Source organism: Vulpes vulpes, chromosome 2 (genome assembly GCF_048418805.1).
Source record: "Vulpes vulpes isolate BD-2025 chromosome 2, VulVul3, whole genome shotgun sequence".
Classification (NCBI taxonomy): domain Eukaryota; kingdom Metazoa; phylum Chordata; class Mammalia; order Carnivora; family Canidae; genus Vulpes; species Vulpes vulpes.
The window spans coordinates 4,244,795-4,269,142 of record NC_132781.1 but is presented as its reverse complement, the minus strand read 5'-3'; the positions used below and the strand labels follow the sequence as shown (position 1 = coordinate 4,269,142).

Genomic DNA, 24,348 nt, shown 5'->3' with positions numbered 1-24,348 from the left:
CCGGGCTTTAACCGATGCATTCATCCCTCGCAGTCCCCGATCACGCTGCTGCCCGGTCCTGGCTCCCAGACGGCCGTCTTCTCCCTGGGTCTTCACAGGGCAGAGGGGTGCTTCTATGGGACCCTGGTCTGGTCCCGAGGGCTCTACTCCTATGTCCCCAGCACCTGCAAAGGCCCCACCCTGCATCCTGTCACACTGAGGATGGGATTCAATGTGTGAATTTGGTAGTGGGACCCGACAAGTGCTCAGGGTACAGCCAGGACAGACACTACCGAGCTTTGCTTCCGTCCCCAGGAGGGTGACAGTCTGCAGGGAGGACTGTGATCCCCGTCCTGGGGAGGAGTGGGCACCTTCGGGGGAGGCAGGAGGCGGGCAGGGGCCCAGGGCACTGGCCTTCAGCTCTGTCCTGTGTTTCCTGTAGCAGGTGACTTATGCCATGTTTCGTTGTGCGGACCCCGGGCTGCCTGGACCTTCTCTGTCTCAAAGGTCAACACGGCTTGGGCCTGGGGCAGGTTTGGAGGCCTCGTGACTGACACGCCCCCTTGTCACATGTGCATCTGCCCCCAGCAGGGCCCAGTGTGTCCTTTGGGTCATGACGGACCAGGAGCTGAGGCTGGCCGCTGCTGACCTTGGGTGACTTTTGGGGCAGGTGGGGGCAGTGGGGCTGCTGAGCTGGTGTCTCCGAGGTCTGTGACCAGGGCGGCCCCCGTGATGGCCGGTGCTTAGGATTTCCTTCTTGTAGGATCCTCGGCAAGGGGTGGCGGTGGAGAGGAGGCTTGGAGGGGCCTCCCCACCTTCCCCTCTGATGTACTTTGGGGTGCCGGGCCCACCCAGCCCTCCTGAATCGGAACCTCTAAGAGGTGGGACCAGCAATCTGTTTTGTAACAGACTCCAGAAATGATTCTGACCAGTGGTCAGAGCTGAGAACGACCGGGAACCAGCAGCTTAGAACTGCAAAGGAATTCAGAGAACCGGTGCCAGAATGTGCAGAGATCGGACCCGTGTGATGCTCAGAGCGCGTCACTGCACGAGGCTGCTGTGGAAACACACGCATGCACGTCAGAAAGATCAGGACGGTGATCTTGATAGTGGGTCATGGGCTTAGAGGTTGTTTTTTTTTTTTTTTTTTTTTTCCTATTTCTTTGGGTCTAGCCGATTCTCTGCGTTGTCTGTAAGTCGCTTTTGCAGCCAGGATAAAAGAGCAATAGATGTTATCTTTGGAAGTTGATTGTCGGAGAGAGAAATCACTCATTCCACCCTGCCGCGCACCCCGGTTAGAGAGATGGGTCCCCGCGGGCCTTTCCAGCTCCAGGTTGGGCCGCTGGGTTGAGTGAAGAAGGCAGCTTGGCCCAAAGGCGAGCGCTCCAGGAGTCCCCCTCCCAGACGCTGCTCCTCGACCTCACCAGGTGGGGTGGCCGTCCCTGGGCCGTCCCTGGCCGGGCCCCTCCGGCTCTGCTGAGTGTTGGGAATTGCTGGTTGGTTCGGGAGCAGCAAGCGTCGCCAGAGCTGCCAGCAGACTGCACTGAGGCTCTGGGGTCGTCGGGTGCCAGGGCTGGACGGGGCTTTAGGGCCCTGCCCTTCTTTCTGGCCTGACCAGAGGGGCCATCTCTGTGGCCCAGGAAGCCTCCCCAGCTCTGGACGCAGCCGAGCTGCCCTGATCCTCCTGTACTGAGCAGTTATATTGACAACTGAGCTAAAAATCTCCATTTCTATTTTTGTTTTTTAAGATTTTATTTATTTATTCATGAAAAGCAGACACAGGCAGAAGGAGAAGCAGGCTCCCTGCGGGGAGCCCGATGCGGGACTCGATCCCAGGACCCCACCCAGGGATCACGCCCTGAGCCAAAGGCAGATGCTCAACCACTGAGCCCACCCAGGTGCCCCTAATTCTCCATGTTTGGTTGAGAAATGTCTGATTCCCGCAGGCAGCTTTGTCTCCTGCCCCTGGTGGGGGTGCCCAGGCGGGGTGGGCGGACCCTGTGGGGTGGTGGCTCCTGCAGAGGCGGGAATCAGGAGCGGCAGCGGGCAGCCTGGGCCCTGCATGGTGGGTGAACACAGAAGGTGAAAAGAGTAAGTTCACCACTGCCTGGAAGGTGAGGCATGGACAGGACGAGTGTGAGCCGTGGTCAGCCTGCGGGGCCTTGGGGCAGGGGTGGGGCAGGGGCTTTTGGTGAGAGAGGAGGCTGAGTAGGCCGGGAGGCAGCCTGAGGATGTGAGTTTGCCCAGCAAAGTTCCACAGGCCCATGTGCAGGCTGGTGGGGCCGGAAAGCCCGGGTCAGGAAGCCCAAAGTCCCAAATCCGGGTGTTGGCCGTGCTGGTTCCTTCTGGAGGCCCCGAGGGACACTGCGTCCCAGACCCCTGTCCTGGCTCCGGGGCTGCCCCAGGTCCTTGGCATTCCTGGCTCGTGGACGCATCACCTGCCTCAGCCTCACGGCCCCCTCCTCTGCGTGCCTGTGTCTTTCCTGTCTCTTGGAGGTCACTCAGTATTAAGGTGAGGACCCACCCTAAATCCAGGATGATCAGATCTTGAGATTTTTAATCACGTCTGCAAGGACCTTATTTCCAAATCAGGTCCCATCCACGGGTCTCGGGGCTAGGACACTGACACGTCTTTTGGGGTCCACTCTCTAGCCAGCTCCAGCGGCCCATCCGAGGGCAGCAGAGTGTCCCAGGCTTGGGATGGGAGACCAGGCTTGGAGGGAGGTTGGCCTGCCCGGGCCTCGGCCCCCACATCTGGGCACCAGGAGTGTGGTTGTGTCCCGTCTGCAATCCTCTGAGCCGCTGCCCTCGGCCCATCTGCTGGACGTTTCCAAGGGTCTCCTCAAGTTCTAGATGGTTGGCTGTCCCTGGTGGGAGCCCAGGAAGGCCCCGAGCAGGGCCCCGGAGGCCGCCTCACTCAGCCTCGCCCCGGGCTCTGTAGAACAGCCAGGCGGCCTCCCATGCAGGTGCTGCTGCTCCCTGGGAGCCCCTTCCAGAATCCTCCCGGTGTCCAGCTCTTGTCTCTTCCACACAACAAACTCACCTCCTCCTCTTAGTTTTCTGGGCCCCTCTCCCCTGCCACACCCCTCGTATCCTTGAGGATAAAGCCCAAGTCCACTCCCCCGCTGGGTTGGTAGAGCCTGAGCCGCAAGTCCACGTGGGTGCATGCAGGGCTTTGTGGTCACCGAGACTCCCCCCCAACCCCCCCACTCCTCGACTCCTCGGGAGGCCTGGGTGCTGCTCTGACCGGCGCCTGACCCCTGCTCCCTGGGGTCACCATCCCCTGTAATTAGGCCACAGCTCCCGTTGGCCTGGGCAGCGCCCGCTTGCTGCCCGCCCCTAGGCCACGACACAGGCAGAGCCATCTGTCCCTCTGGCGTCCTCGGCAGGCGGTGTGATTAATGGAGGGCACCACCTGGGCCCAGTGCTCCCCGCCCCCCCCCCCCCCCGGGTATTAGGCCTTTTTTTTCCTTCATTTTTTTTTTAAAGTGCTTTTATCATCTCTCCCAGTGGTCAGTGAGGTGAGGAAGGAGGGGGGGGGAGTTCCTCTGGCGGATCAGGAACAGCCAGTGCCCGGCTTCGAGGTTGCTGGGCTAGGAGCAGAGAATGGAGGAGTAACCCCCCGAGGCGGCTGGCCCCCTCCCCTGACCATGGCCTGGCAGCTTGGCCTGTGTGCAGGAGGGCCTGGAGCAGGGGGGCTGGTATGTGGGAGGGCCGGTGTGCAGGAGGGCTTGGTGCAGGAGGGACTGGTATGCAGGAGGGCCTGGTACAGGAGGGCCTGGTGCAGGAGGGCTGGTGTGCAGGAGGGCCTGGTGCAGGAGGGCCTGGTGCAGGAGGGCTGGTGTGCAGGAAAGCCTGTGTGCAGGAGGGCCTGGTGCAGGAGGACCGGTGTGCAGGAGGGTCAGTGTGCAGGAGGCCGATGTGCAGGAGGGCCAGTGTGCAGGAGGGTCAGTGTGCAGGAGGGCCTGATGCAGGAGGGCCTGATGCAGGAGGGCCGTGTGCAGGAGGCCAGTGTGCAGGAGGGCCGTGTGCAGGAGGTGGGTGTGTAGGAGGGTCAGTGTGCAGGAGGCCGGTGTGCAGGAGGGTCAGGTGCAGGAGGGCCTGGTGCGGAATGGTCTTCACCACCTATCTACTTGCTCTGAGGTCAGGGACAGGGCTGGGGCAGCATCCCAAAGAGCAGCACTTATGGGCCTGTGGATTTGGGGAAGGTGTGTTTGGGGGAGCGGTGGGTGGTTGGAGGGTGCAGGTAAAAGGGTGCCGGAGGAGAAGGCTGAGGAGGTGGTTGGGGACCCTCTCGTGGGGCAGGGTGGTGGTGCTCCAACCTGGAACCAGCAGCTCAGCTCTCCTTCTGGGACAGGGCCTCCTGGAGACCCCCTCAGGGTGTCTGGGGTGCCGGGGAGGGGGTTACAGGCCAAAGGGCTCTGGGCTCTGTGACCTCGGAGGCCCTTGAAGCTATGGCCTGTGGTTTCAGGTTTTGATGTCAGTCCCCTCCCGGGGGCTCCCCTCTGCCCTCCCTGGCTGCCATTTATCTGAGAACCTTTGACCCGAGGAGGCCAAGAGGTCATGTGTCCCCTCCTCTCCCTCCAGGCTGGGCCGAGCCTTGGCCCTTCTCCTGTCCCTCCCCTCCTCCTCCCCGCTGTCCAGGGAGAGCTCCACAGGCAGCCTGGCGTCCCCAGCCTGGGGCAGGACATTCTTGCCCTATCTCATCCCCATCTCTGCTGGCCACAGCCACCGCCACCGTAAGGCCAGGTGCCCCCACTCTGCTCTCTCCGGGTGGGGAGGACGACACCCTTCCCTCTGCATCACGTTGTTCTACGTGTGCACAAGCTCCCATAGCTTTAATTTAGTCAAGGAAGAAAAGGGTGGTCCAGCGTCTTAGGGGACTTTTAAGCTCTCCTAGAATGACCCTGGTGTCTCCAGACCCAGGGGGACTGGGCAGATGGCAACAGCCAGAAGAGGCCCGTGCCCATGTGTCATGGTTCTGCTCTGTGTAGGGGGACTTCTTACAGCAGGAGGCCCTCCGCCAGTGTCCCCTGTTGCCTGCTGGGGTCTCCCGGGCTGGACGGCTTTCACCCAAAGGCTCATCTTTAGTCTGGGAGAGATAAACCCCAGTAATTAAACCCCAGTGATGAGCCCTCTGAAGGTAGGCCGGCCGGAGAACTTTCTGCCCCAAGTGGGACGGTGTTGGGAGCAAGCAGGGTGCCCTGTCCAGCGATACTTAGACGACAGGCATGAGCTGGGACATCCTAGGTGGGTGGGAGGTGTGGGCCCTGGTCCAGGTGGACGTGGGGGAGCTGTGAGGCTGGGGGGAGAGAGAGAGCAAGTGACAGGAGGGGGCTGCCCCCTGGGAGCCATGGGGCAGAGGCTCCGTCCCACCAGGCCAGACCGATCCCGGGGTACCCGTGTTCCCCTTCTCAGAGCTGGTGAGTCATGGCGGGAAGTGGCTTTAGCATCCACAGAAGGTGGCCGCAGTGGTTGCGAGACCTCCCCTCTCCTGTCTTCCGTGTTCTCTTGGGCTGTTCATTTCCTGGGGCTGTTGGACGGCTTAGCACAGCAGACGTTTAGTGTGTCCCCTTCTGGAGGCCACAGTCCCAGGCCAGGCCATGGGCAGGCGTTGGTTCCCACTGGGTGCTCGCACGGAGGGTCTGTTGCAGGCTTCTATCTGTTCCAGCCTCGGGGACCACCCCTGGCTTGTCGACCCGTCCCTCCGGTCCCCGCCACCGTCACAGGGCCTCCAGCTCTGTGTGTCTTCTCCTTTTCTGTTGCCTTCCAAGGACGCCTGCCGCTGGATGTGGGGCCCACCCTTATACGGGATGATCTCAGCTCGAGATCCTACAGTACTGCTGCAAAGACCCTTTTCTCAAGGAAGGTCGCTTTCAGCGGTTTGGGGAATTAGAGGACCCAGACATAGCATTTTGGGGGCCACCGTTCGACCAGCGTCTTCTGTAGACGGCACAGCAGAAGCTGGAAGCCGTTGTAAAGGAATCCGATAGGACCCTGGCCCCTTCCTGGGTGGATAGGGCTGTGTAGCGAGGCCGGGGAGGGCTGGTTCCACCTGCGTGCTGGCTTGCTTGCCACATTGCCGAGAGCTTTTCCCACGGAGAACTTAACGCAGTGAATTTGGGGATTAAGAGAAGGTCTGGGGCTTGGGGGCTGGAGTCTGGGGGCCTAGCTGCCACTGGGCTCCCTGCATGGAGCCGAGGGGGTCTGTGTGTGTGTGTTGGGGGGGTCACTGACACTCCCCTTCTGGCTTTTGTATTCTTGTGGCTGAAAAGGTCATGGCCTGGGAAAGGCTGTGGGGCCACCTAGGCTGTGTGTGGGGGGCCCTGCAGTGAGCAGCGATGGGGGACCCTGGGAAGGGAGGGAGGGGGCTCGTCTGTTGCTCTTGGCCCCATCGGGGAAACCCAGCCTGCTCTTTCTCACGTTGCCATTGCAGAGCAGGGGCCAGGCCTCATGGGCGGAGGCTGCGTGGAACAAGAAGGACCCCCGAGTGCCCGTGTCCCCCAGGCCTAGGGCACCAGGGGGGAGAGAGGACAGTGCCTCCTAACACCCAAAGCAAAAGACAGACATCAAAATAAATCCAGGCGGCCAAGAGAACACGGGGGTACCTCGCAGTCTTTGCCTGGAGCTGCGTGGCCTCCCCTGGGTGCAGGGGTGAGTCCCCAGCTCTCAGTGATACTGTTGGCTGTCCCTCCCTCCCTGTACACCCCCCCACCCCGCCCCAGGGTTCCTGGGGGTCAGCCGCTTCCTCCTTGTCCAGGGGCCCCAGGCCGGATCCTTGGGAAAACCGTGCCTGGTGTGGAAACGCAGGCCTGCTGGTGGCCCCGGGGCCAGGGAGAGGGGCCGAGCGCGTGAGTCTGGGGCAGCCACTAGCCCTTCGCCGCCCACTGGCCCCCAGACGTGAGCCAGAGCCGGGCAGCGCGGGGCTGGCATTGGACGTGGCTCTCAGGCTTCGCGTGGCCCCGCAGCCGGGGGAGAGGGAGAGGGAGAGGGGCCGGGCGGAGGGTTTGGGCCCGCAGGCGCCGAGCTCTCCATCGCTCTTCCTTTGTTTGGACTTTGCCTCTTGCGTGTTGCGTCCTGGCTGTTGACCACGCGTGCTTCTCTGTATGAAATCCAGGGCCTGTTGGCTTCCCAGGGCTGGCCGTGCTCCGCCAGCGCCTGTTTGTAAGCTTTTCCTTTTGGGCTCTTTTACTTCCTAAGCAGCCCCCTTCCCCACCTGCCCCCTCAGCCGTCTCCCCACCACTGAGCGAGCCCCTAGAGGCTGCTCCTGAGACTGGGATCCAAGCGGATGTGATCCCAGGGACACCCTCCCCCCCTCCCTGCAGAGGAGGGTAGGACATGGCCTGGAGGGTGCAGCACCCACCATGTTATGCTGGGGCTCAGCCCGACTGGGGGTCCTGGGGGACCCTGCACCCCAGAGTTATTCCATTTACTGCCTAAAGCCTGCTGGCCTGGGGAGCACTGTTAACCGCCTCCTGCCTTCAGGGCTGAGTGGCACGAGGTGGCCACCAGGACAGGCCCTCCAGCTGAGGGGCAGATGCTAGCTGCGGGTGTCAGAGACATTGGTAAGGCCCGTGCAACCTTGGCCTCCTGTGGGGTGAGCACACACACCCCTGGGTGCACACCCACCTGCAGGTGCGCTGGTGAACCACCTAATTGGGGCGTGGACACCACCGTGTCATCCTGGCAGTGCCATAGTAGGACAGCCGAGGAAGCAGAGACTCTGTGATGATGGGGTCGTGTCACCCCCTGTTGGAGCTCCTACCTGGGGTCTGCGTGAGCACCGCCCCCCACCCCACCCCTGGGCACCCAGGCCCTTCACCCTGCACCCTCTCTGCCCGGACTTGCCCGGGACTCTGCCCTGCCCCTCTTTCCCTAGGTGGCTCATCCTTTAGGGGGACGAGTCCTGGTTTTGTGACCCCGGGTTCTTTTCCTTGGGAGGATTTGTTGCTTAAATGACTGGGCCTTGTCCCGTCTGCTGTGCCTTCCCTGCCCTACTCGGTGGGGGCTTCTCGAGGCCCCCGCTGCAGCCCCCAGCTCCCGTCTTCTGCGGCGAGACGGTGCTGTCCCCCCCCCACCGCCCCGCCGGAGCCCTTGACCCGGAGCCGGGGCTGTGCCAGGGCCGGCCCTGCTTGGGAGGAGAACCGGGGGCTCCCAGGCTCGCTCTGCATCCTCACGGCCGAGCACTTACGTTCGCGGTGGCGTCTTCCTGGGGCCTGGCCCTGCAGGCTCGGGATGGGGAGCAGGGCGGTACCCTCTGCCCGGTGCCCTGGGCCCCGCTGCTGGCTGGCCTCGCTGTTCGGGGATAGAACCTGGACGGGGCTCCCCGTTGGGCCGGGGCCGGCACTCCTGGGGCCCGAGCCCAGATCGGTCCCCACGGTCGGCAGTGTCCTGGGCGGCCCCTCCCACGCGAGTTGTGCAGGGGTTCGCTTTGACATTGGGCTCTAACGTTCTTTGCGTGACATTTGTCCCCGGAGCCGGGCTTAGTGGCCGCCCAGTGGCCGCCCGGGTGCCCCCTCCCAGCCGGGGCCAGCACCGCGCGCCGGAAGCGGGGAGAGGTGGGCCGCAGCCTGTGGTCGGGGCAGGCCCTTCACAATGGCCCCTTGTGCGCCGCGCATTCCTCCCTAACCAGGCCCAGACCCCGCCGCGGCTGCGTTGCCCCCCGTGGGCCCGGACGCGCATCTGGAGGCCTGGGCCGGGCCTCCCCCGCCGCCGCAGCCACGGCTCTTTCTAAAAACCCTGCTGACGGGTTTATGCCCTGGAAGTCGTCAGCCAGCCGCGCTGGGCGCAGGACGTTGGCAAAAGGCAGGAGCGTCCCAGGGAGCGAAGCACCCACCCGAACACCCAGAGCCCCCGCCCCCCCCCCCGCCCCCGCGAGCGCGCGTGTGCGCCGCACATGTGCGTGTGAGATGCGGTCACGCCCTTGCACACAGCTTGCATCTTGCTATTTTTACATCATATTCTCAACATTTCTCATCTTCAGAACCGTGGTTTTGATGACTGCTCAGGACTTGGGCATATGGGTCTAGGAAATCGATGTGAACCCCAGTTGTTTCCAGCATTTGCTCTTTGAACGCGGATTCAGATGTCCCCGTCCGTAAATCCTCTGCGCTTCTATTTATTTCCTTGGGGTAAATTCCCAGCGGCAGGCCAGGGTGCACGCAACCGTTTTCGGGCTCCTGGCGCCCACTGGGCTGGGGTAGGGGGTGGGGGGCGAGGAGGGCCTTGGGGAGCAAGTGAGGTTTGAGCCTGGCTTCGCAGGGGCGTGAATGCAAAGGAGAAGGAAGGGGGGGGGCGATCGTGTTTTAGACACGGTGTATGCCGAGCGGGGCACCTCCTGCTCTATGGAGGTGGCAGTATTTCCCCCGCCCCAGTTGCTGGCCTCATACCCGTCCACTGCTCAGAGGCATTCTGGCTTGTCACATCCAGCTGGGGACGTCTGTCGTGACCCCTGATGGCAGTGACATCCGGCAGACAAAGGGGAGGCGGCCCAGTGTGCAGCCCACTGTTCCCCACTGGTCCAGTGAAGGCCACTTTTCTGCCCTACGGTCACACAGGGTCTCAGAAATGCCAAATGACCAGCTCCTGAGCACTCTTGCTGGCCCCTGTGGCTGCTCGTGGACACCCTTCGGCTGTCTCTACACCCTTGCAGGGAAGGGGAGGTGGGGAAGGAGAGAGGCCCCTGCCGCCGTGGTAGGCCACCCCCAGGCTCCCTCGGAGCTGGTGGAGGGTGTTCCCAAGGACAGTGGCTGGACGTGTGCACCTAGGGCCCGGGCTGTTTTTAGGACTCCGATGGGGGAGGCTACATGACAGTTTGCTAATTTTTCCCAGCTGGGTGCTGCTCGTGTCACGACACCCTCCGTGGGGAGGCAGCTTCGTACGGGGTGTCCCTTGCAGGGCCTGCCTTACACAGTGATCTTGTTTCATCACCAAATAGCCCGCGTGTGGATCCAGAGCAGCATCACTCCCCACGACGTCTCCTACTGTCTGGGGTCTTGCGTGATCCCAGGAGAGGGAAAGGGAGCTGGCTTTTTCTCCTGGGCCCCTGGAGAGGGGCTGGGGTGCTGGGCAGGGTGGCAGCGCCCTCGGGTGAGCCCGGACCATCCTGGAGCCCAGGGGTCTCACCCTTCCAGCCGTCCCGTGGTAACGTCATGGGGCCACCCTAAGACATGACCACAGACCATGAGGCTCAAACCACAGAAATGTAGTCTCACGGTCCTGGAGGCCTGAAGTCCAAGGTCAAGGTGTCGGCAGGGTCAGGCTCTTTCCTTTCTGCTCCTCCCGGCTTCTGGTGGTTTGGGGCTGCACCTCCCCGGTCTCTGCTGGTCTCACAGGGCGTCTCTGTGTCTGGGCCTCAAATCCCCCCCTTCTCTCTTGTGTAAGGACATCTAGAGGAGTTAGAGCCCATCCTAGATTCAGGATGATGTCATCTCGAATCCTTACCTTATCTTCCCAGGTAAGGTCCCCCTCATAGGTTCTGAGAGTTGGGACCCAGGACATACCTTTTTGGGGTACACGGCTCAACTCACTATGGAACCTTAGAAGTGGAGCTTGTCTGGGGCTTCCCTGGGCCCTGTGCCCACAGCTACACACCTGTGACCTGGTCCCCCCTTCCGGTCGTGTAGAAGCAGCCCCTGAGGCCCATGAAGGGACGGAGAGGTGGCTCGTGGAGTTAAGAAGGAGAGGATGTTTCCAGGGACCCCAAACACACCCTGTCCCCGCCCCATAGCCACGACATGGCCTGGATGACATGGGAGGGACAGATGTGAACTGCGTGGAGCCAGGGCAGGAGGCGACAGCGAGCCTGGCTCTGGGGTGTACTTGAAATCAGAGGAGGTGGCGGCGCGGGGGTCTGCTGCTTTGGGGGGGTTGGCGTAGATTGTCAAGAGTAACCCTAACAACTTGTACATTCTGCTGCCAGTCACCGCCCTGGGGGTGGGGATGGCTCTGGTTCTCTCCGAGCCTAGGACTAGGAATGGGATGGGATGGGCGGATGTCTGGGGGTGAACACCTAGGTCGATCATGTAGCCAGACGATGAGCACACAGGTAATGGGGGGCCAAGGGGTGACGTGTGGCATGAAGAAACACAAAGCAGCGAGAGAGAAGAGGATGGCGGGTGGGGCCGGGCGTGTGCGTCTGCAGAGATGGCCATGGCAGTGACCTGCGGGGGCAGTGGCCCACCCGGCTGGGCAGTGATCTGCGTGTGGGCCGGGTTCGAATGCATCACCCCCCAGGACCTTCCGCGCCCGAGTCAGTGGGATCTTTGCTTCGGTGCAGGGTCTTCACTTGTAAGTCAGTAGTTGAGGGACCCTCCAAGTGGGCTTCCCAGAGAGGGGACCCTCCAGAGGGGCTCACAGACCTCCCTGGACCCCCAGGGAGAAGGTCATCTCATTCTGGGCCAAACCCAGGAAACGTCCCACCCACCTGATGTCTGTTCTCTGATGCGGCTGCACGAGTTCACCTGGAGGTGGGTGGGGTGCGGACCCCTCCTCTAGAGAGCTCCCAGACAGATGGAGCCACCGTGCAGGGGGCGGTTTGGACGGTGCTCTGGGGGCTGGGGGTAGACCAGAGGCCCCCCCCGGGACCCACATGAGGTCACGGTTTCTGGATACGCCCCTGCCCTGTCCTTTGTCACCTCAGGCTGCCCTGGAACAAGCGGTCTGTACTCTGTGGTCACCTGAGGGGAGAGGGCGCCGGGAGGGGTGCCGGCATCCCTGCTTTGGCACATCCCTGCTGCTCGGCACGGAACCCCACTGCCCTTGGCTGCGATATCAAGCAGAGGTCACAGGCCAGGCCCACGGGCCACCTGCAGCTTGTGGATATGATTTGGTTTGACCACACCTGTTCTGAGAGGGTGGTTTCCCCTGTGCCAGCGCATACGGATCAGGAGTTAGCACATAGAGAATGCAGATTCCCAGGTTCTCCCGACAAGTGCGTCGCTCTGGCCACAATGGGCTCACAGGCCTGCGGGGCAGCAGGTGGGCCCCTGAGAAAGGCCGGTTCCCTCTGACCAGGGACGTTTCTGTCCCGCGGGGCCTCTGGCAGGGCTGAGCTTTGCAACTCAGGATGTCGTGCCGTCTGTGCACCGAGCAGGCCGTGTGCCCGGGGCTGAGAGAGGTCCCGCCTGGGTGCCACGTTTGGGGAACTGGTCGTTCCGGCAGCCAGATGTCGGGGACGGGGCCTCCTCTGCTTCCTGTCTCCCAGGACGTAGGAGCACAGGCTCCCCTGGCCACCCCCACCCAGCCACCCAGCAGGCCCTGGTCTTCTGGAGGAAGCCCCGTCCACGGGGATCAGACAAGGCCGTGCTGGAATTTGGAGGATGGAAGACTCGGGGTTGGGGTGAGCGGCGCTGAGAACAGGCCCACGTTGCTGTTGCTGGGGTTGGGGACAACCTGGCGAGGTCCCAGGAAATCCTGGGCTCGGGGGTGGTGGTGGGGGGGGCTGGGCAGGCGAGGTGGGGCGCTGGGTGGGAGAGACCCTGTGGGCCCTGCCGGGAAGGAGCTGGTGAGTGTTCCTGCCATGAGGGCCCTGCATGCTCTGGTCTTTATAACGGGAGCAGCTGGTTCTTGTTGGGAGCCCGGCTGCAGGGACCGTGGGGATGGCCGGCAGCTTCCCAGGCACTGTCCCCTGGCCTTGGAGGGAGCAGGTCCCGGCAGAGGTAGTGGGCATCTGGGGTGGGAGTCAGATGCCTGGTGTCCCTCGGGGGCCCAGGTCGGGCTGGGGCAGGTCGCAGAGCACGGAGGCAGCCGGGGGCGAGGACCCGAGCGGGTTGGAGGGTGTGGACGCGCCAGGGCTCTGTCATCCCACCTGCATCAGGGCAGCCACGTGGTCAGAACGCTGGGCCCTGCATCTGGACAGATGGCATCTTCTGGCTACTCTGTCTCCACGTCATCGGGCACATGGCTTAAGCACCAGGGCCTCAGTTTCCCCATCCGTACCAGGGGTTAACCGCAGTATTCACAGGGTAGGGTCACGGGAAGAGTAAACGGATGCAGTGAACCCGGTGCCACTGGCTGTTCGTGCTGTGTTGTTAGGGTGACGTCATTGCCGTCGTGATTCTGGCAGGTGACGGTTGTTACTGGGGACGCCCCCCTCCCGCCCCCGTTGCTGCTGCTGGTGGTGTGGCTTGTGTCTGGCCGTGTCTGCGTGGGGTGGAGGTGAGGAGGGACCAAGGAAGGCCACGACGAGAAAGAAGCCAAAGCTCCCCTTGAGCCAGGACATCTTTATAGAAAACGTGGCTGGCACGTCCACGCCGTGGCCCTGGAGGACATAGAGGCTGCTGTGTCCTCCGAGCTCCAGCCTTTTCGCTCTGTGTCCCAGTGCACGAGATTGCTGGTGCCCGCGGCCCCTGGGACGGTGGGGCTGTCCCCTTTGTTCCCCCAAGGTGGAGGGAGCCCGAGTCCTTTGGGCCCCCCGCCGCAGCACCCCCGCCAGCTCCCTTGGCGTAAGCGAGTTCCCGGACCATCCGCTCCTCATGTCCCCCTCTCTCTGTTTTCCAGCCTTGAAAAGATCTTTTGAGGTCGAGGAGGCTGAGACGCCCAACTCCACCCCGCCCCGGAGGATCCAGACCCCCCTGCTCCGGGCCACTGTGGCCAGCTCCACCCAGAAGTTCCAGGACCTGGGCGTGAAGAACTCTGAGCCCGCAGCCCGCCATGTAGACTCCCTCAGCCAGCGATCCCCCAAGGCTGCCCTGCGGAGGGTTGAGCTCTCGGGCCCCAAGGCCGAGCCCGTGTCCCGGCGCACGGAGATCTCCATCGACATCTCGTCCAAGCAGGTGGAGAACGCCAGCGCCGCCGGGCCGTCCCGCTTCGGCCTCAAGCGGGCCGAGGCGCTGGGCCACAAGACGCCGGAGCCCGCCCCCCGGAGGACGGAGATCACCATAGTCAAGCCCCAGGAGTCGGCCCACCGGAGGATGGAGACGCCCGCCTCCAAGATCCCCGAGGTGCCCGCAGCCCCCACTGCGGACGTAGCCCCCAAGAGGGTCGAGATCCAGGTGCCCAAGCCGGCCGAGGTGCCCGCCTCCCCCATCCCACCCCAGACCCTGGAGAATTCAGAACACACCCCGATGTCTCAGCTGCAGAGCAGGCTGGAGCCCAAGCCCCAGCCCACCGTGGCCGAGGCCCCACCCAAGAGCCAGGAGGGTGAGTAGCAGGAGCGGGGATGGGGAGCTGGCTTTGCCCTGGAGTCCCAACGTGGGGGGGGTGTAGCAGGTGGGTGGGGGCAGGATTCCGTGGCAGCCAAGAATACACCGGGGCAGGGGGCCCAAGGCTGGTGGTGGGGGGACTCTGCATTGGGGATGGACCAGGATGCTTGCGTCGGGCTTTGGACAGAATCTTTGGGTTTCGAGGGACCCCTCTATGGGTCAGAATGCGCCGTGGTGTAGAGCATGCGCTGTCCGCCCCGAACAGCAGGGTCTGCAAGTCTGGGAAATGAAGAGGCGGCAGGCTCATGTGAGACACGGGGGTACGATGGGTTTGAGGTCCAAGGACGGGCTCCCATGTGCCTCTGATCACCAGGCCACGGGGGTGGGGTGGGGCGGGCAGGCTTCTGCTCAAGAGGGATTGCGGGCTGCCCCATAAGTACCCGGCGGGGGCAGGAGCCTCAGGTGGGGGGCCTCGTGGCCCTCCTAAGGTTCAGTCCTGGGGGGTCTTCCTCTAGCTCCTCCTCAGGGAGGGAAGGTCGTGGCCAGAGGCAAGGGAAACGAGAACGCCTCCTCTCTGTGTGCCCGGGTTCTTGGGGCCGCTGGGAAGGGGTCCTTGGGCTCCAGACGGGGTGGGGCGCTGGATGGGACCAGTGCTCCTCTCGCTTCAGTGGGAGAAGCTCCCTTGGTTTGACTGAGCAGGTGGCAGACGGGGGTGGGGGCCAAGACGCCCGTTTGTGGCCATGCTGGGCCTCAGCCCACTCCCCCATCTCCCTAAACTGGACCCTGCAGAGCCACGCCCACCCACTCAGACACCGCCGTGTTGGAAGGTCGGCGGGCCCCTGCACGGGGAGTGGGCTTCTGTTGGTCCAGGGCCGTTGCCTCCAGATAGGGCTCCCTCCTGTGGGTGAGCTGTCCCGCCCGTGGGTGAGGTGTCCCGCCGGTGGGGGAGGTGTTCATGCCCGGCTGAGTCAAGCGGGACGTGGTTGGGGATGCGGTCATCCCAGGGCCCGTCCACGTCCAGATCGTGATGGCAGCTGGTGCAGGATGCGTGAGGACGGGGTCCTGGCTCTGGGCGACGGGCAGGAGGGTGTCTGCTCAGGGTGGACCCGCCCTGGGTCATCGGGGCAGGCAGGGCACGGCCTCGGGGATGCGAGGATGTCTTCCTTCAGCATGTAGACGCGGCTCAGGCCCCGCTTAGCCCCGCTTAGCCTCTAGGCTGTGCTGGGAGCCGGGGCCGCTGGGCCCAGTCTGGCTTTGCTCAGGAGCAGCCGAGGGGGCCGTGGGGGGTCTTGAGCCGGCCTTGGAGGAAGTAGAATTTAAGCAGGCGGGGAAGGGGAGCCAAGGCAGCAGCCCCGAGGTGCCCAGGAGCCTGGAACTCAGAGGGAACCGCAGACTCTCGCCGTAGAAAAGAGTTTAAATCTCCAAGCCCGGCACGAGAGCTCCGCGGTCAGCCGCCCAGACCCCGGGGCCCCTCAGAGGGCAGATGGGCCCAGCTCCTGCGCCCAGTGGCCTCCTGCCGTGGAGCATACTCTGAGGAGTGGGGGGCTGTGTACCCATCACATGAGTACACGCCTGTGCCCCGACCCCCCGTGTCTCATCGGCTCTCCGGGACCAGTGCTCACAGGTTGAGGGCCTTTGGGCTGGACAGATGCAGTTAGGAGGGATGCTCGGGGGTGGGGGCTGGAGGAGGTGGGGGCACAGATGGTCCTCGGGCCTTGGGTGAGGGGGTGGGGGAGGAGGAGGAGGAGGAGGAAGAGGAGGAAGCAGGGCCCCCTGTGGGTGGGAGATTAGCCTTGACCGGCTTGGCCATGGATGTCCAGTCTTTAAGTCCCTAAAGCAAGCTCAGTGCAGGGCAGGGCCTTCCCTGTGAGGCTGCAGTCCTGGAATCTGCTGTAGCAGCTTCTGGCGGTGAGGTCCCCTGCTCCGGGGCTCCGTCCGCTCCTCTGGTCACCGCCTGCCCAGTCCATGCAGACACAGACCGGCTGTCCCTCAACCTTGCTTCCCATCCACCCTTCCCCCCCTCCTGCCCTGACCTCCTGACTCCTGGCCCCTGACCTTCTTCCTCTTTTTTGAACTCCTATGCATTCTTCAAAGCCCAAACAGCACTCTTCCATGAAGCCCTCCCGCTAGCCGGAAATGGCCTTACTTCCTTTGACTTCTGTGCCTTTTTGCTTTTTTTTTTTTTTTTTTTTGATGTATGATATCTCATCTTTTTTTTGTATGTATGTGTTTGGCTTGGAATATTAATTACCTGTGTTGCATGAAACTTTTCTCTGCTAGACTCCTCATGTAAAAATAGTTCGAATTCAGAAAACGTAGAAGTTAGAACCTAAAGTTCACCTGTAACCAGCGCTATCCATGTTCAGCATTCATCCTGTATTTTTCAGAATTTCCTCCGTGCGCCCTGCTGGGTTCTAGGTTGAGGGTGAGGCTGGTGCTAGTTTTTTTCAAGTTTCTTTTTTTAATTTATTTTTTAACTGAGTGACATGGATGCAATAGGTGCTCAGTGAAACGATGTTGGAGGAGTGAGATGGTTTTTTGTGGCCCCTGGGGGCAGACCCCGAGGGCCCCATGGGACCTTGTGGGGACCAAGCCGATGCTTTCCTGGTCAAGCCAGAACCCACAGGTTGTGACCTGCTCTGCTCTGGTGCATTGGGTTCTTTGTTTCTGAGGCTGCCGGCCCCTGGCCCTGACCCCTGACCCTCCCTGTCACCCTTTGGTCATTCCTGCTTTTCTCTTCAGGCTCTGGGTGAGTGCAGCTTGTCCCCTGTCCACGTCCCTGCTTTCCGCGGCCCCTGCATGGGTGGCTCCGGGTGGGGCAGGACCACAACCATGCCTGTGCGGGGAGCGCCTGGCTCTGCCTCCACCCGGGAACCACCCGCCTCTGGCCCATGGCTGACACCGGCCAAGTTTCCCCGAGGCTGCCTTATAAGGCGGGCATTGGCTGCTCACTCCTGGGTCTGCTGCTTTGACGTCTCCGGATGCTAACTAGAAGCCACGGGGGAGGCTGGGGCTGACGGGGCAGGGTGGGGACCGAAGCACCCTGGACCGGCTCCCGCTGAGTTCTTATCTGGGTCCCGGTCCCATCCCACGGGCCAGCTCGTTCTGAGCCTTCACTTTGCCGCCCCCCACCCCCAGCCTCAGTTTCTTGATCTGTCCACTGAGGGAGTGGTTGGGGCCCTTGTCCCGAGGCGGTGCACTCAGAACCACGTTCCACGGTGGTGCCAGGCATGGCTGGTGATGATGGATGTGAGCCTGGGGTGGGGCAGACTCACCACGTGTCTCAGGAGGGTGTCCCTCTCACTAGAAACGTCTAGAGATGTTCTTGGCTGTGGGTGGAGCTTGGAGGAAGGTGACGGTGGGTCCCTAAGCTTCTGTTGCTGGGCGAAGCGTCTTTGCACACCTGGTCTTTGCACGCCTGCCTGCCTTGCAGGAGGACCCGGGTGCCTGCTGCACTGAGTCCGCGTTAGGGGCTGGGACAGAATGAAGTTGGTCTCAGCTCTGCAGGGGACAGCGGGGGCTAGAAGCACAGGGCTCCTGGGACCCCCAGTGGGGACATGGGAGGAGGAGGAGGCTGGGAGGAGGAGGAGGCTGGGCCGAGGAGGCTTCAGGGAAGGACAGGTGTGTACTGAGCATAAAGGGGGGGACGGGTCAGCCAGGGAAGTGGGCGGGAATGTGCCAGGCTGGAGCAGGGAGGTGGGGTGAGGGGGACCACTGTGCGATTCAGGGGGAGGCCCAGGCTCTGCAGAGCCTCCCTAGACTCCTCCTGTGTTTGCAGGATGCCCCACTAACTGGGGTCCACTCTGGGCCTGATGCTGGGCAGTAAACTCCCTGGGGAAGTCCCATCCCAGCACCTGGCATACAGCAGGAGCATGATAAGTGTGCTGAAGCAAGCAGAGCAGTGGGCTCGCACCTCACCAGGCCCTGGCCCCTCACCTGCAGAATTTCCTTCTGTGCAGGGCTAAATGTTTCTTTCTTTCTTTCTTTCTTTCTTTCTTTCTTTCTTTCTTTCTTCTTAAAGTTTATTTATTTGAGAGAGAGTGTGTGTGCACGTGCACGCGGTGGGTGGGGGCAGAGACAGAGGGAAAAACAGGCTCCTGGCTGAGCAGGGGGCCCGACGTGGGGCTGGATCCCAGGACCCTGAGATCATGACCTGAGCCGAAATCAAGAGCCACCCCAGGCGCCCCTCAGTATTTCTGTTGTGGCAGGACTGGGCCATGTCTCCAGCATGTTCCTGACCCGGCCCCAGGGGAGCATCCAGGCACCCGCTTACTTTTTGGGGATTGGGTCTCCTCCTCCTGCCCCCTGGTAAGAACCAGCACACTTCCCACCTGTGTCTGTGCAGGAAGTCCCCGTGCAAGGGCGGGGGGTGGGCAGGTGGACAGCGGCCAGGGCAGGTGTGTGTCCAAGGTGAGGCAGATAGGGGCAGCAAGGACAGAGCTGGGCTCCGGGGCCCAGGCAAAAGCAACCGCCTCCCCTCGCCAGCCCGCCTGGCTGTCTGCCGGCCCAGCCCAGGGCTGAGGAGGAACGAGGGCCCGTCCGGGGAATGCAACCCCGGCAGCTGCGGAATGCCCTCCGCGGGGCCAGGCACAGCTGCGGGGAGGGCAGGGCAGGAGGCGGGCGCTGGAGGAGGCGGCCTCAGCCCTTCCCCGCTTCGGGGGCTGTGGCCCTGGCCACCCAGCCTGGCCCCAGGATGGAACCCGGGCTCCCAGACACATGGCGCTGGGTGAGGCCTCCCGGGCGCTTGTTCCGGGAACCGGCGCAGCTGCCAGCAGAGGAGCCGGGTCTGCATCCACAGCCTGTGGGGCCCGGGACAGCTGCCGGGAGCCGGGGTCGGCACAATGGGGCCGCTGTGTGGGGAATGTGCCCGAGCCAGACAGCCCCGCCCTGTGCGGCGTGGGCAGGACACGTCAGCGCTGGGGGAGCACGCTCAGGCCCCCACCTGGTGCCCTGAAGTGTGGGCAGCCCTGGCCAGACTCCAGGTTCCGACAGTTTGCCTGCAGGACGCCACTAGGTTCACGCCGGCCTGATGAGGCCCGATGTGGACCTGCGGTGGCGTGTCCGAGAGCTCGGGTGAGGGGGAGCCACGGAGGCTCTTCTCTGGCAGGACAGGCCTTCCTGTCCCCGTGTCTCCCTGGGCTCTGACCTGGGGCTTTCTGTGGCCAGCACGGGTGCCCCCTGCCCGGAACCCCAGGGGCACCGGAGCTCTGGGATGTGGCTGATGAGCAAAGGCAGCTTGTGCCCGGGACTGAGCCTCCCGTTCCTGGAGCAGTGGACAGGGACAAAAGTGGATGTGATTTTTTTTTTTTAAAGGGTGGAGGGGCGTGGAGCTCCCACGCTCGGCCTCCCCTCCCCATGCCCTCCGCTGCCAACTCCCTCCTTCCAGAATGACCCCCAGAGGTTTCAGCGTCGAAGCATAGCAGGTTAGGCGACAGGGGTCACCTTGGGGGCCTTGCCCAGTGTGTGGGGGCAGGGCTGACGGGCATGGGCGTCCTCCCCGGGCCGCCTGGGCCCCCGCTGCTGCCCGCTGCAGGCCGCGCCACTTCTGCTCTGGCGTCCGCTTCCCCCTCGGTGCGGTGGCACGATTCCTCCCACATGGCATCGTTAGGATGGAAGCACTGCAGGGTGACGATGGCCAGTGCGGAGCCCCGCATCCGGAAGGCTTTGGGGGAACAAGCAGGTGGACGAAAACCAAAGGTAAAACCTACTTAGCGGACAGGCGTAGCTGCCCATCGCCCGCTGCCCTCCCTCCGCGGGCGTGTCCGCTCCGCACCCCCACTTACCTTGTCTCCTTCCAGAGCGGCGGGGCCGGTGTTCGAAGAGAAGAAATAGGGGCTCCTGGAGGGGGGCTCAGTGGTTGAGCGTCTGCCTTCGGCTCGGGGCGTGATCCCAGGGTCCTGGGATCGAGTCCCACATCGGGCTCCCCGCAGGGAGCCTGCTTCTCCCTCTTCCTGTGTCTCTGCCTCTCTGTGTCTCTCATGAATAAATAAAATCTTAAAAAAAAAGAAGAAACAATGATCATGGGGACTTTGAAAAGAAAGCCTGTCTTTCTGACCAACCCCCCCATCCCGTCCTTCCCGGGGCAGCCTGTGTTACCTGCGGGGCACATCGCGTGTCCTTCCGGGACTGGCACGTGGGCACCGTCCTTGGGCCCACGCGGAGAGAAGTCTGTGTGTAAATATCTTAGAGACTTTGTGAGAACACAAGTGAAACCGGACTCCTGCAGCTAGCTTTTTATTCCTTCTCTGATGCTGCCTTTGCGCCCAGCCGGTCCCTCTGGTCCTACCGTCCCTGCCCCCCCTTTCACCGTGATGCTCGAGGTGTCCGTGAACGTGCTCGCATTTAACATCCGTGTGTGTGTGTGTGTGTGTGTGTGTGTTTGGGAGGGGGCTGCCCCGACTTCAGGAGTGGGATTTCTGCACCACGGGACGTGTGCATTTAAAATATTGATCCACCCTGGAGGCACCTGCGGGGTTCGGTCGGTCAAAGTGTCTGCCTTCCGCTCGGGTCATGATCCCTGGGTCCTGGGATCAAGCCCTGGTCGTCAGGCTCCAGGCGCAGGGGTGGGGGGAGCCTGCTTCTTCTCTCTCTGTCCCCTCTCCCTGCTGGTTCTCTCCACCCCCCCCACCCTCCCTCTTGCTCCACCTCAAATAAATAAATAAAATCTTTAAAATAAAATAAAACGTTGATCCGCGTTGTCAGACTGGCCTCCGAGCGGTCACACCCGATTTCAGCGCTAGTAGCACAGCGGCCCTGTGCCCTCGCTCCGACCTGCGGGGCTGCAACGCTGTCGCTTTCGGGCTGGGGCTTTATTTCACCCCTCTTTGGTATGAAGGGGAGTGTCTTCTCCTTATTCCAGGCCCAGGGCCCTGGGTTGTCTGTGAGCGGCTCCTCCCTGCCCTCATGTGCACGGGGTGGGCTGCCCATCCTGGTGGCCGTGACATTTTCTTATCCACACCTTTGTTGTAGCTGCTACAAGTGCTTTTCCCCAGTTGTTGACTCTCGATTCTATTTATAGCATGTTCTTCCAAACAGAGGTCTTTAACCTGTAGGTTGGCAAGTGCATTCTTTTTTTTTTTTTTTTCGTCTTCTGTTGGGATCCACACCCTGCTTGGAAGCCTCCTGCATTCCAAGATTATAGAAACCATGCCTCCAGGTTTTCTTCTAGCACTTTTATGGTTCGCTTTTCTTTTTTTTAACATATTGCCGTCATTAATCTATTGGAATTTATTGGGGTGTAAACAGCGAGGTAGGGACATACGGTTTTGCACGGATGTGTGCACGTGAGCTGGCTCCGCCGTGGGTGGGGTGCGCTCCTGCGCGCTATTTTTGTCAGTTTTGGTGTCAGTGTCCCGCCAGCTTCACAAAAAATAATTTGGATGTGTTTCTTTCTTCCTCTGTCTCCGGGAACATTTTAAACAGCAACACAGTCGTCTCCACATAACAACTTCTAGAGAATTCACTCGTGAAACCATCGGAGCCTGATCCTTTTGTAGGGACCCTCGTACTTCAAAAACCGTAACCAGGTCTTTTCCATTAGTTTGTTTGAATTCTTGTTTGTTGTTTTTCTCATATTTTATACCTTCTTTCCCTAGAAGATCATCCTTTAAGCCATTTAAAATCCCTTAGAGAGGGCAGCCCCAGGTGGCTCAGCGGTTTAGCGCCGCCTGCAGCCCAGGGAGTGATCCTGGAGATCTGGGATCAAGTCCCACGTCGGGCTCCCTGCGTGGAGCCTGCTTCTCCCTCTGCCTGTGTCTCTGCCCTTCTCTCTTTGTGTCTCTCATGAATAAATAAATAAAATCTTTAAAAAAATAAAAAATAAATAAAAAACAAATAAAATCCCTTAGAGAGGTGGTAGTGTGGCACCATTGCTCCGGGCACCTCGGCCACTATCCTGGACCATGTCCAGAGATGCAGTGGATGTGGCCGCTGTCCTGGGGATGCTCCTTCTGACACGCGAGCAGGGCAGCGTGATGAGGGTTTGGAGAGAGACCAGTCCAGAGGGTCATAGCACCCCAAGGAGAGAGCCCCCTTCTCTGCTGGTGGACCCCTCTTGGTGGTGGTGATGGGGGAGACCTTGGGTCTCGGAAACGGGGGTGGTGATGGGCAGAGTGGTCCAGGCAGGTGAAGGGCCCACGTTCCAGGAATTGTGGATTTGATGTTGCCCAGAGAGCACCTTTCAAGCTTTGCTGGGCTGCAGCTCCCGGTAAGAAACACATTTTGTACCACAAACCAGGACACGTGTATGTGTAGATTGATGCACGTGTGTGTGGGGTGCATCCACATGCAGCATTTCCTGGAAGTGATCCTTACCTGCTACACTCTGGTGGTCTCTGTCCTTTTCTCTTTTTGGGTGGGAGGAGCTTTGCTTATTCCTTCCAAAGCAGCTTTATCGAGATATTGAGATACACTTTCCATACCTCGCAGCGCGGTCCTCGGAAGGACACAGCTCCCGTGAGTGGGGCAGGCATCGCCGCATCCAGTTTTAGATTATTTCCATCCCCTCAGACACACTCCCCATACCCTTTAGCCGTCACCTACTCTTCCCCCCACCGCTTCCTTCAGCCCTAAGCGGTAACAGGCCTTCCTGTCTAGATCTGCTTATTCTGAACCTTGGGACCCAGGACCAGGGGCACCTGGGTGGCTCAGTTAAGCATCTGACTTTTTTAAAAAGATGTTATTTATTCATGAGAGACACAGAGAGAGAGGCAGAGGGAGAAGCAGGCTCCCCAATGTGGGACTCGATCCCAGGACCGCAGGGTCATGCCGTGAGCCAAAGGCAGAGGCTCAACCATTGAGCCACCCAGGTGCCCCAAGCATCCACCTCTTAATCTCAGCTCAGGTCTTGATTGTAGGGTCCTGATTTCAAGTCCTGCATTGGGCTCCATGCCCAACACAGCGTCTCCTTAAAAAAAAAAAAAAAAAGAGAGAGAAATAGGCGCGGTGGTAGGTGGTCTTCGCTGACTGGCTTTTTCACTCTGTGACATCCATGCTGCGGTGCCCATCAGTGCGTCATCACTTTTGACAGCCGAGTGCCGCTCCACCGTGTGGCTAGAGCACAGTTTGTCCATCCACTCATCAGCTGAGGGCCACTTGGGCTGTTTCCCCCCTTTGCCTGTTGTGAATGTACTGCATTAAAATGTGTGTTTATATTCATTTTCATCTGGGGGCTCTCTTAGGTATGCCCCCAGGCTTTATTCCCTACTCCCAAATATCTCATCCTCAGTCTCAAATCCTCCGATCCCTGGGTCCCAGGAGCCCAGACTTCCCAGTGAGAGCACCTGCTGCCCAGGGCTTCCAGCGTTGGCTGTGAAAGTTAAGGAGGAAGATAACGTGTGCTGCGCCGGCGAGATCACAGTGTTGGAGCCCCCGACTCACAGGTTGGGCTGCCCCCAGGACGCAGCAGAGGCCTTTTGGTCGGCTTCTGGGCCAGGCCGAGTTTCTGGAGAGGGTGGCCCGCCCCAGGGGTAGCCAGCGGAGCTGATGGAGTAGCCGTGCCTCCTCTAGGAGTTCTGCTGCAGGGGCAGAGCCGGGGCCAGCCCCTCTCCTGCTGACGGTGGGAGGCTGCTGCCCACTAGGGCCTCCCGACCTGGCTTCCTTTGCCCGCTGGCCTTGGCTCTGCTTGCCTCACTGCCCCAGCGAAGTCTCCAGTTGCTCTGCCAGAAACACCTCCTTTGGGAGCATCTTGAGCTGGGAAAACAGCACATTCGCTTTCCAGGCAGCCCTGGCTCGGCCGGGCTTTAGCAGAAGCACAGTCCTGCCATCATGTGGGCCCTTGGGCCCCGTGTGCCTGCTGGACCACCCGTCCGGCTGCTGGGGCGTGTGTGGTCCGAGGCGACCCCCCCAAGAGCTAACAGTTCCCCCTAGAGACCACTGCTAGGAGGTGGGCAGGCCGGGCTGTCCAGTCCCTACTTCTGAGCTCCTCGGTCCCCTATTCCCTGGGCCCCGGGGTCCAGCCTGGAAGCCGCTGTCCTCATTCACAGTCTCCAGAACCATGTCCTGGGTCTGCACTGGGCTTCAGGCCCTGCCCCCCTTCTGCTCAGGCAGAAACAGGAGACCCCATGGGGCTCCCAGAGGGGCGTGAGGAGGCTGCTGTTTGAACAGAAGGGCTTGGGCTGCAGCAGTTTTTCTCTCTGTTCCTCCCCTTAAGGTGGGTCATACTTACAGGCATAGCCTCCTGGTCCAGGAGAATTTGGGGTGTCAGCTCCGTCTTGTGCACGGGGAT

At 61.5% G+C, this 24,348-nt stretch overlaps 1 protein-coding gene across 4 annotated transcripts in view; it reads left to right on the top strand.

Moving 5' to 3' along the window:
* Nucleotides 1-24,348, top strand: part of SEPTIN9 (septin 9) — a 144,791-nt gene that overhangs the window by 64,778 nt on the left and 55,665 nt on the right. For all 4 annotated transcript variants that reach the window (XM_072746523.1, XM_025999847.2, XM_072746524.1 and 1 more), the window contains one exon: nt 13,480-14,121. In XM_072746523.1, the coding sequence (XP_072602624.1) occupies nt 13,480-14,121 (642 nt within the window). The remainder of the gene's footprint in view (nt 1-13,479; nt 14,122-24,348) is intronic.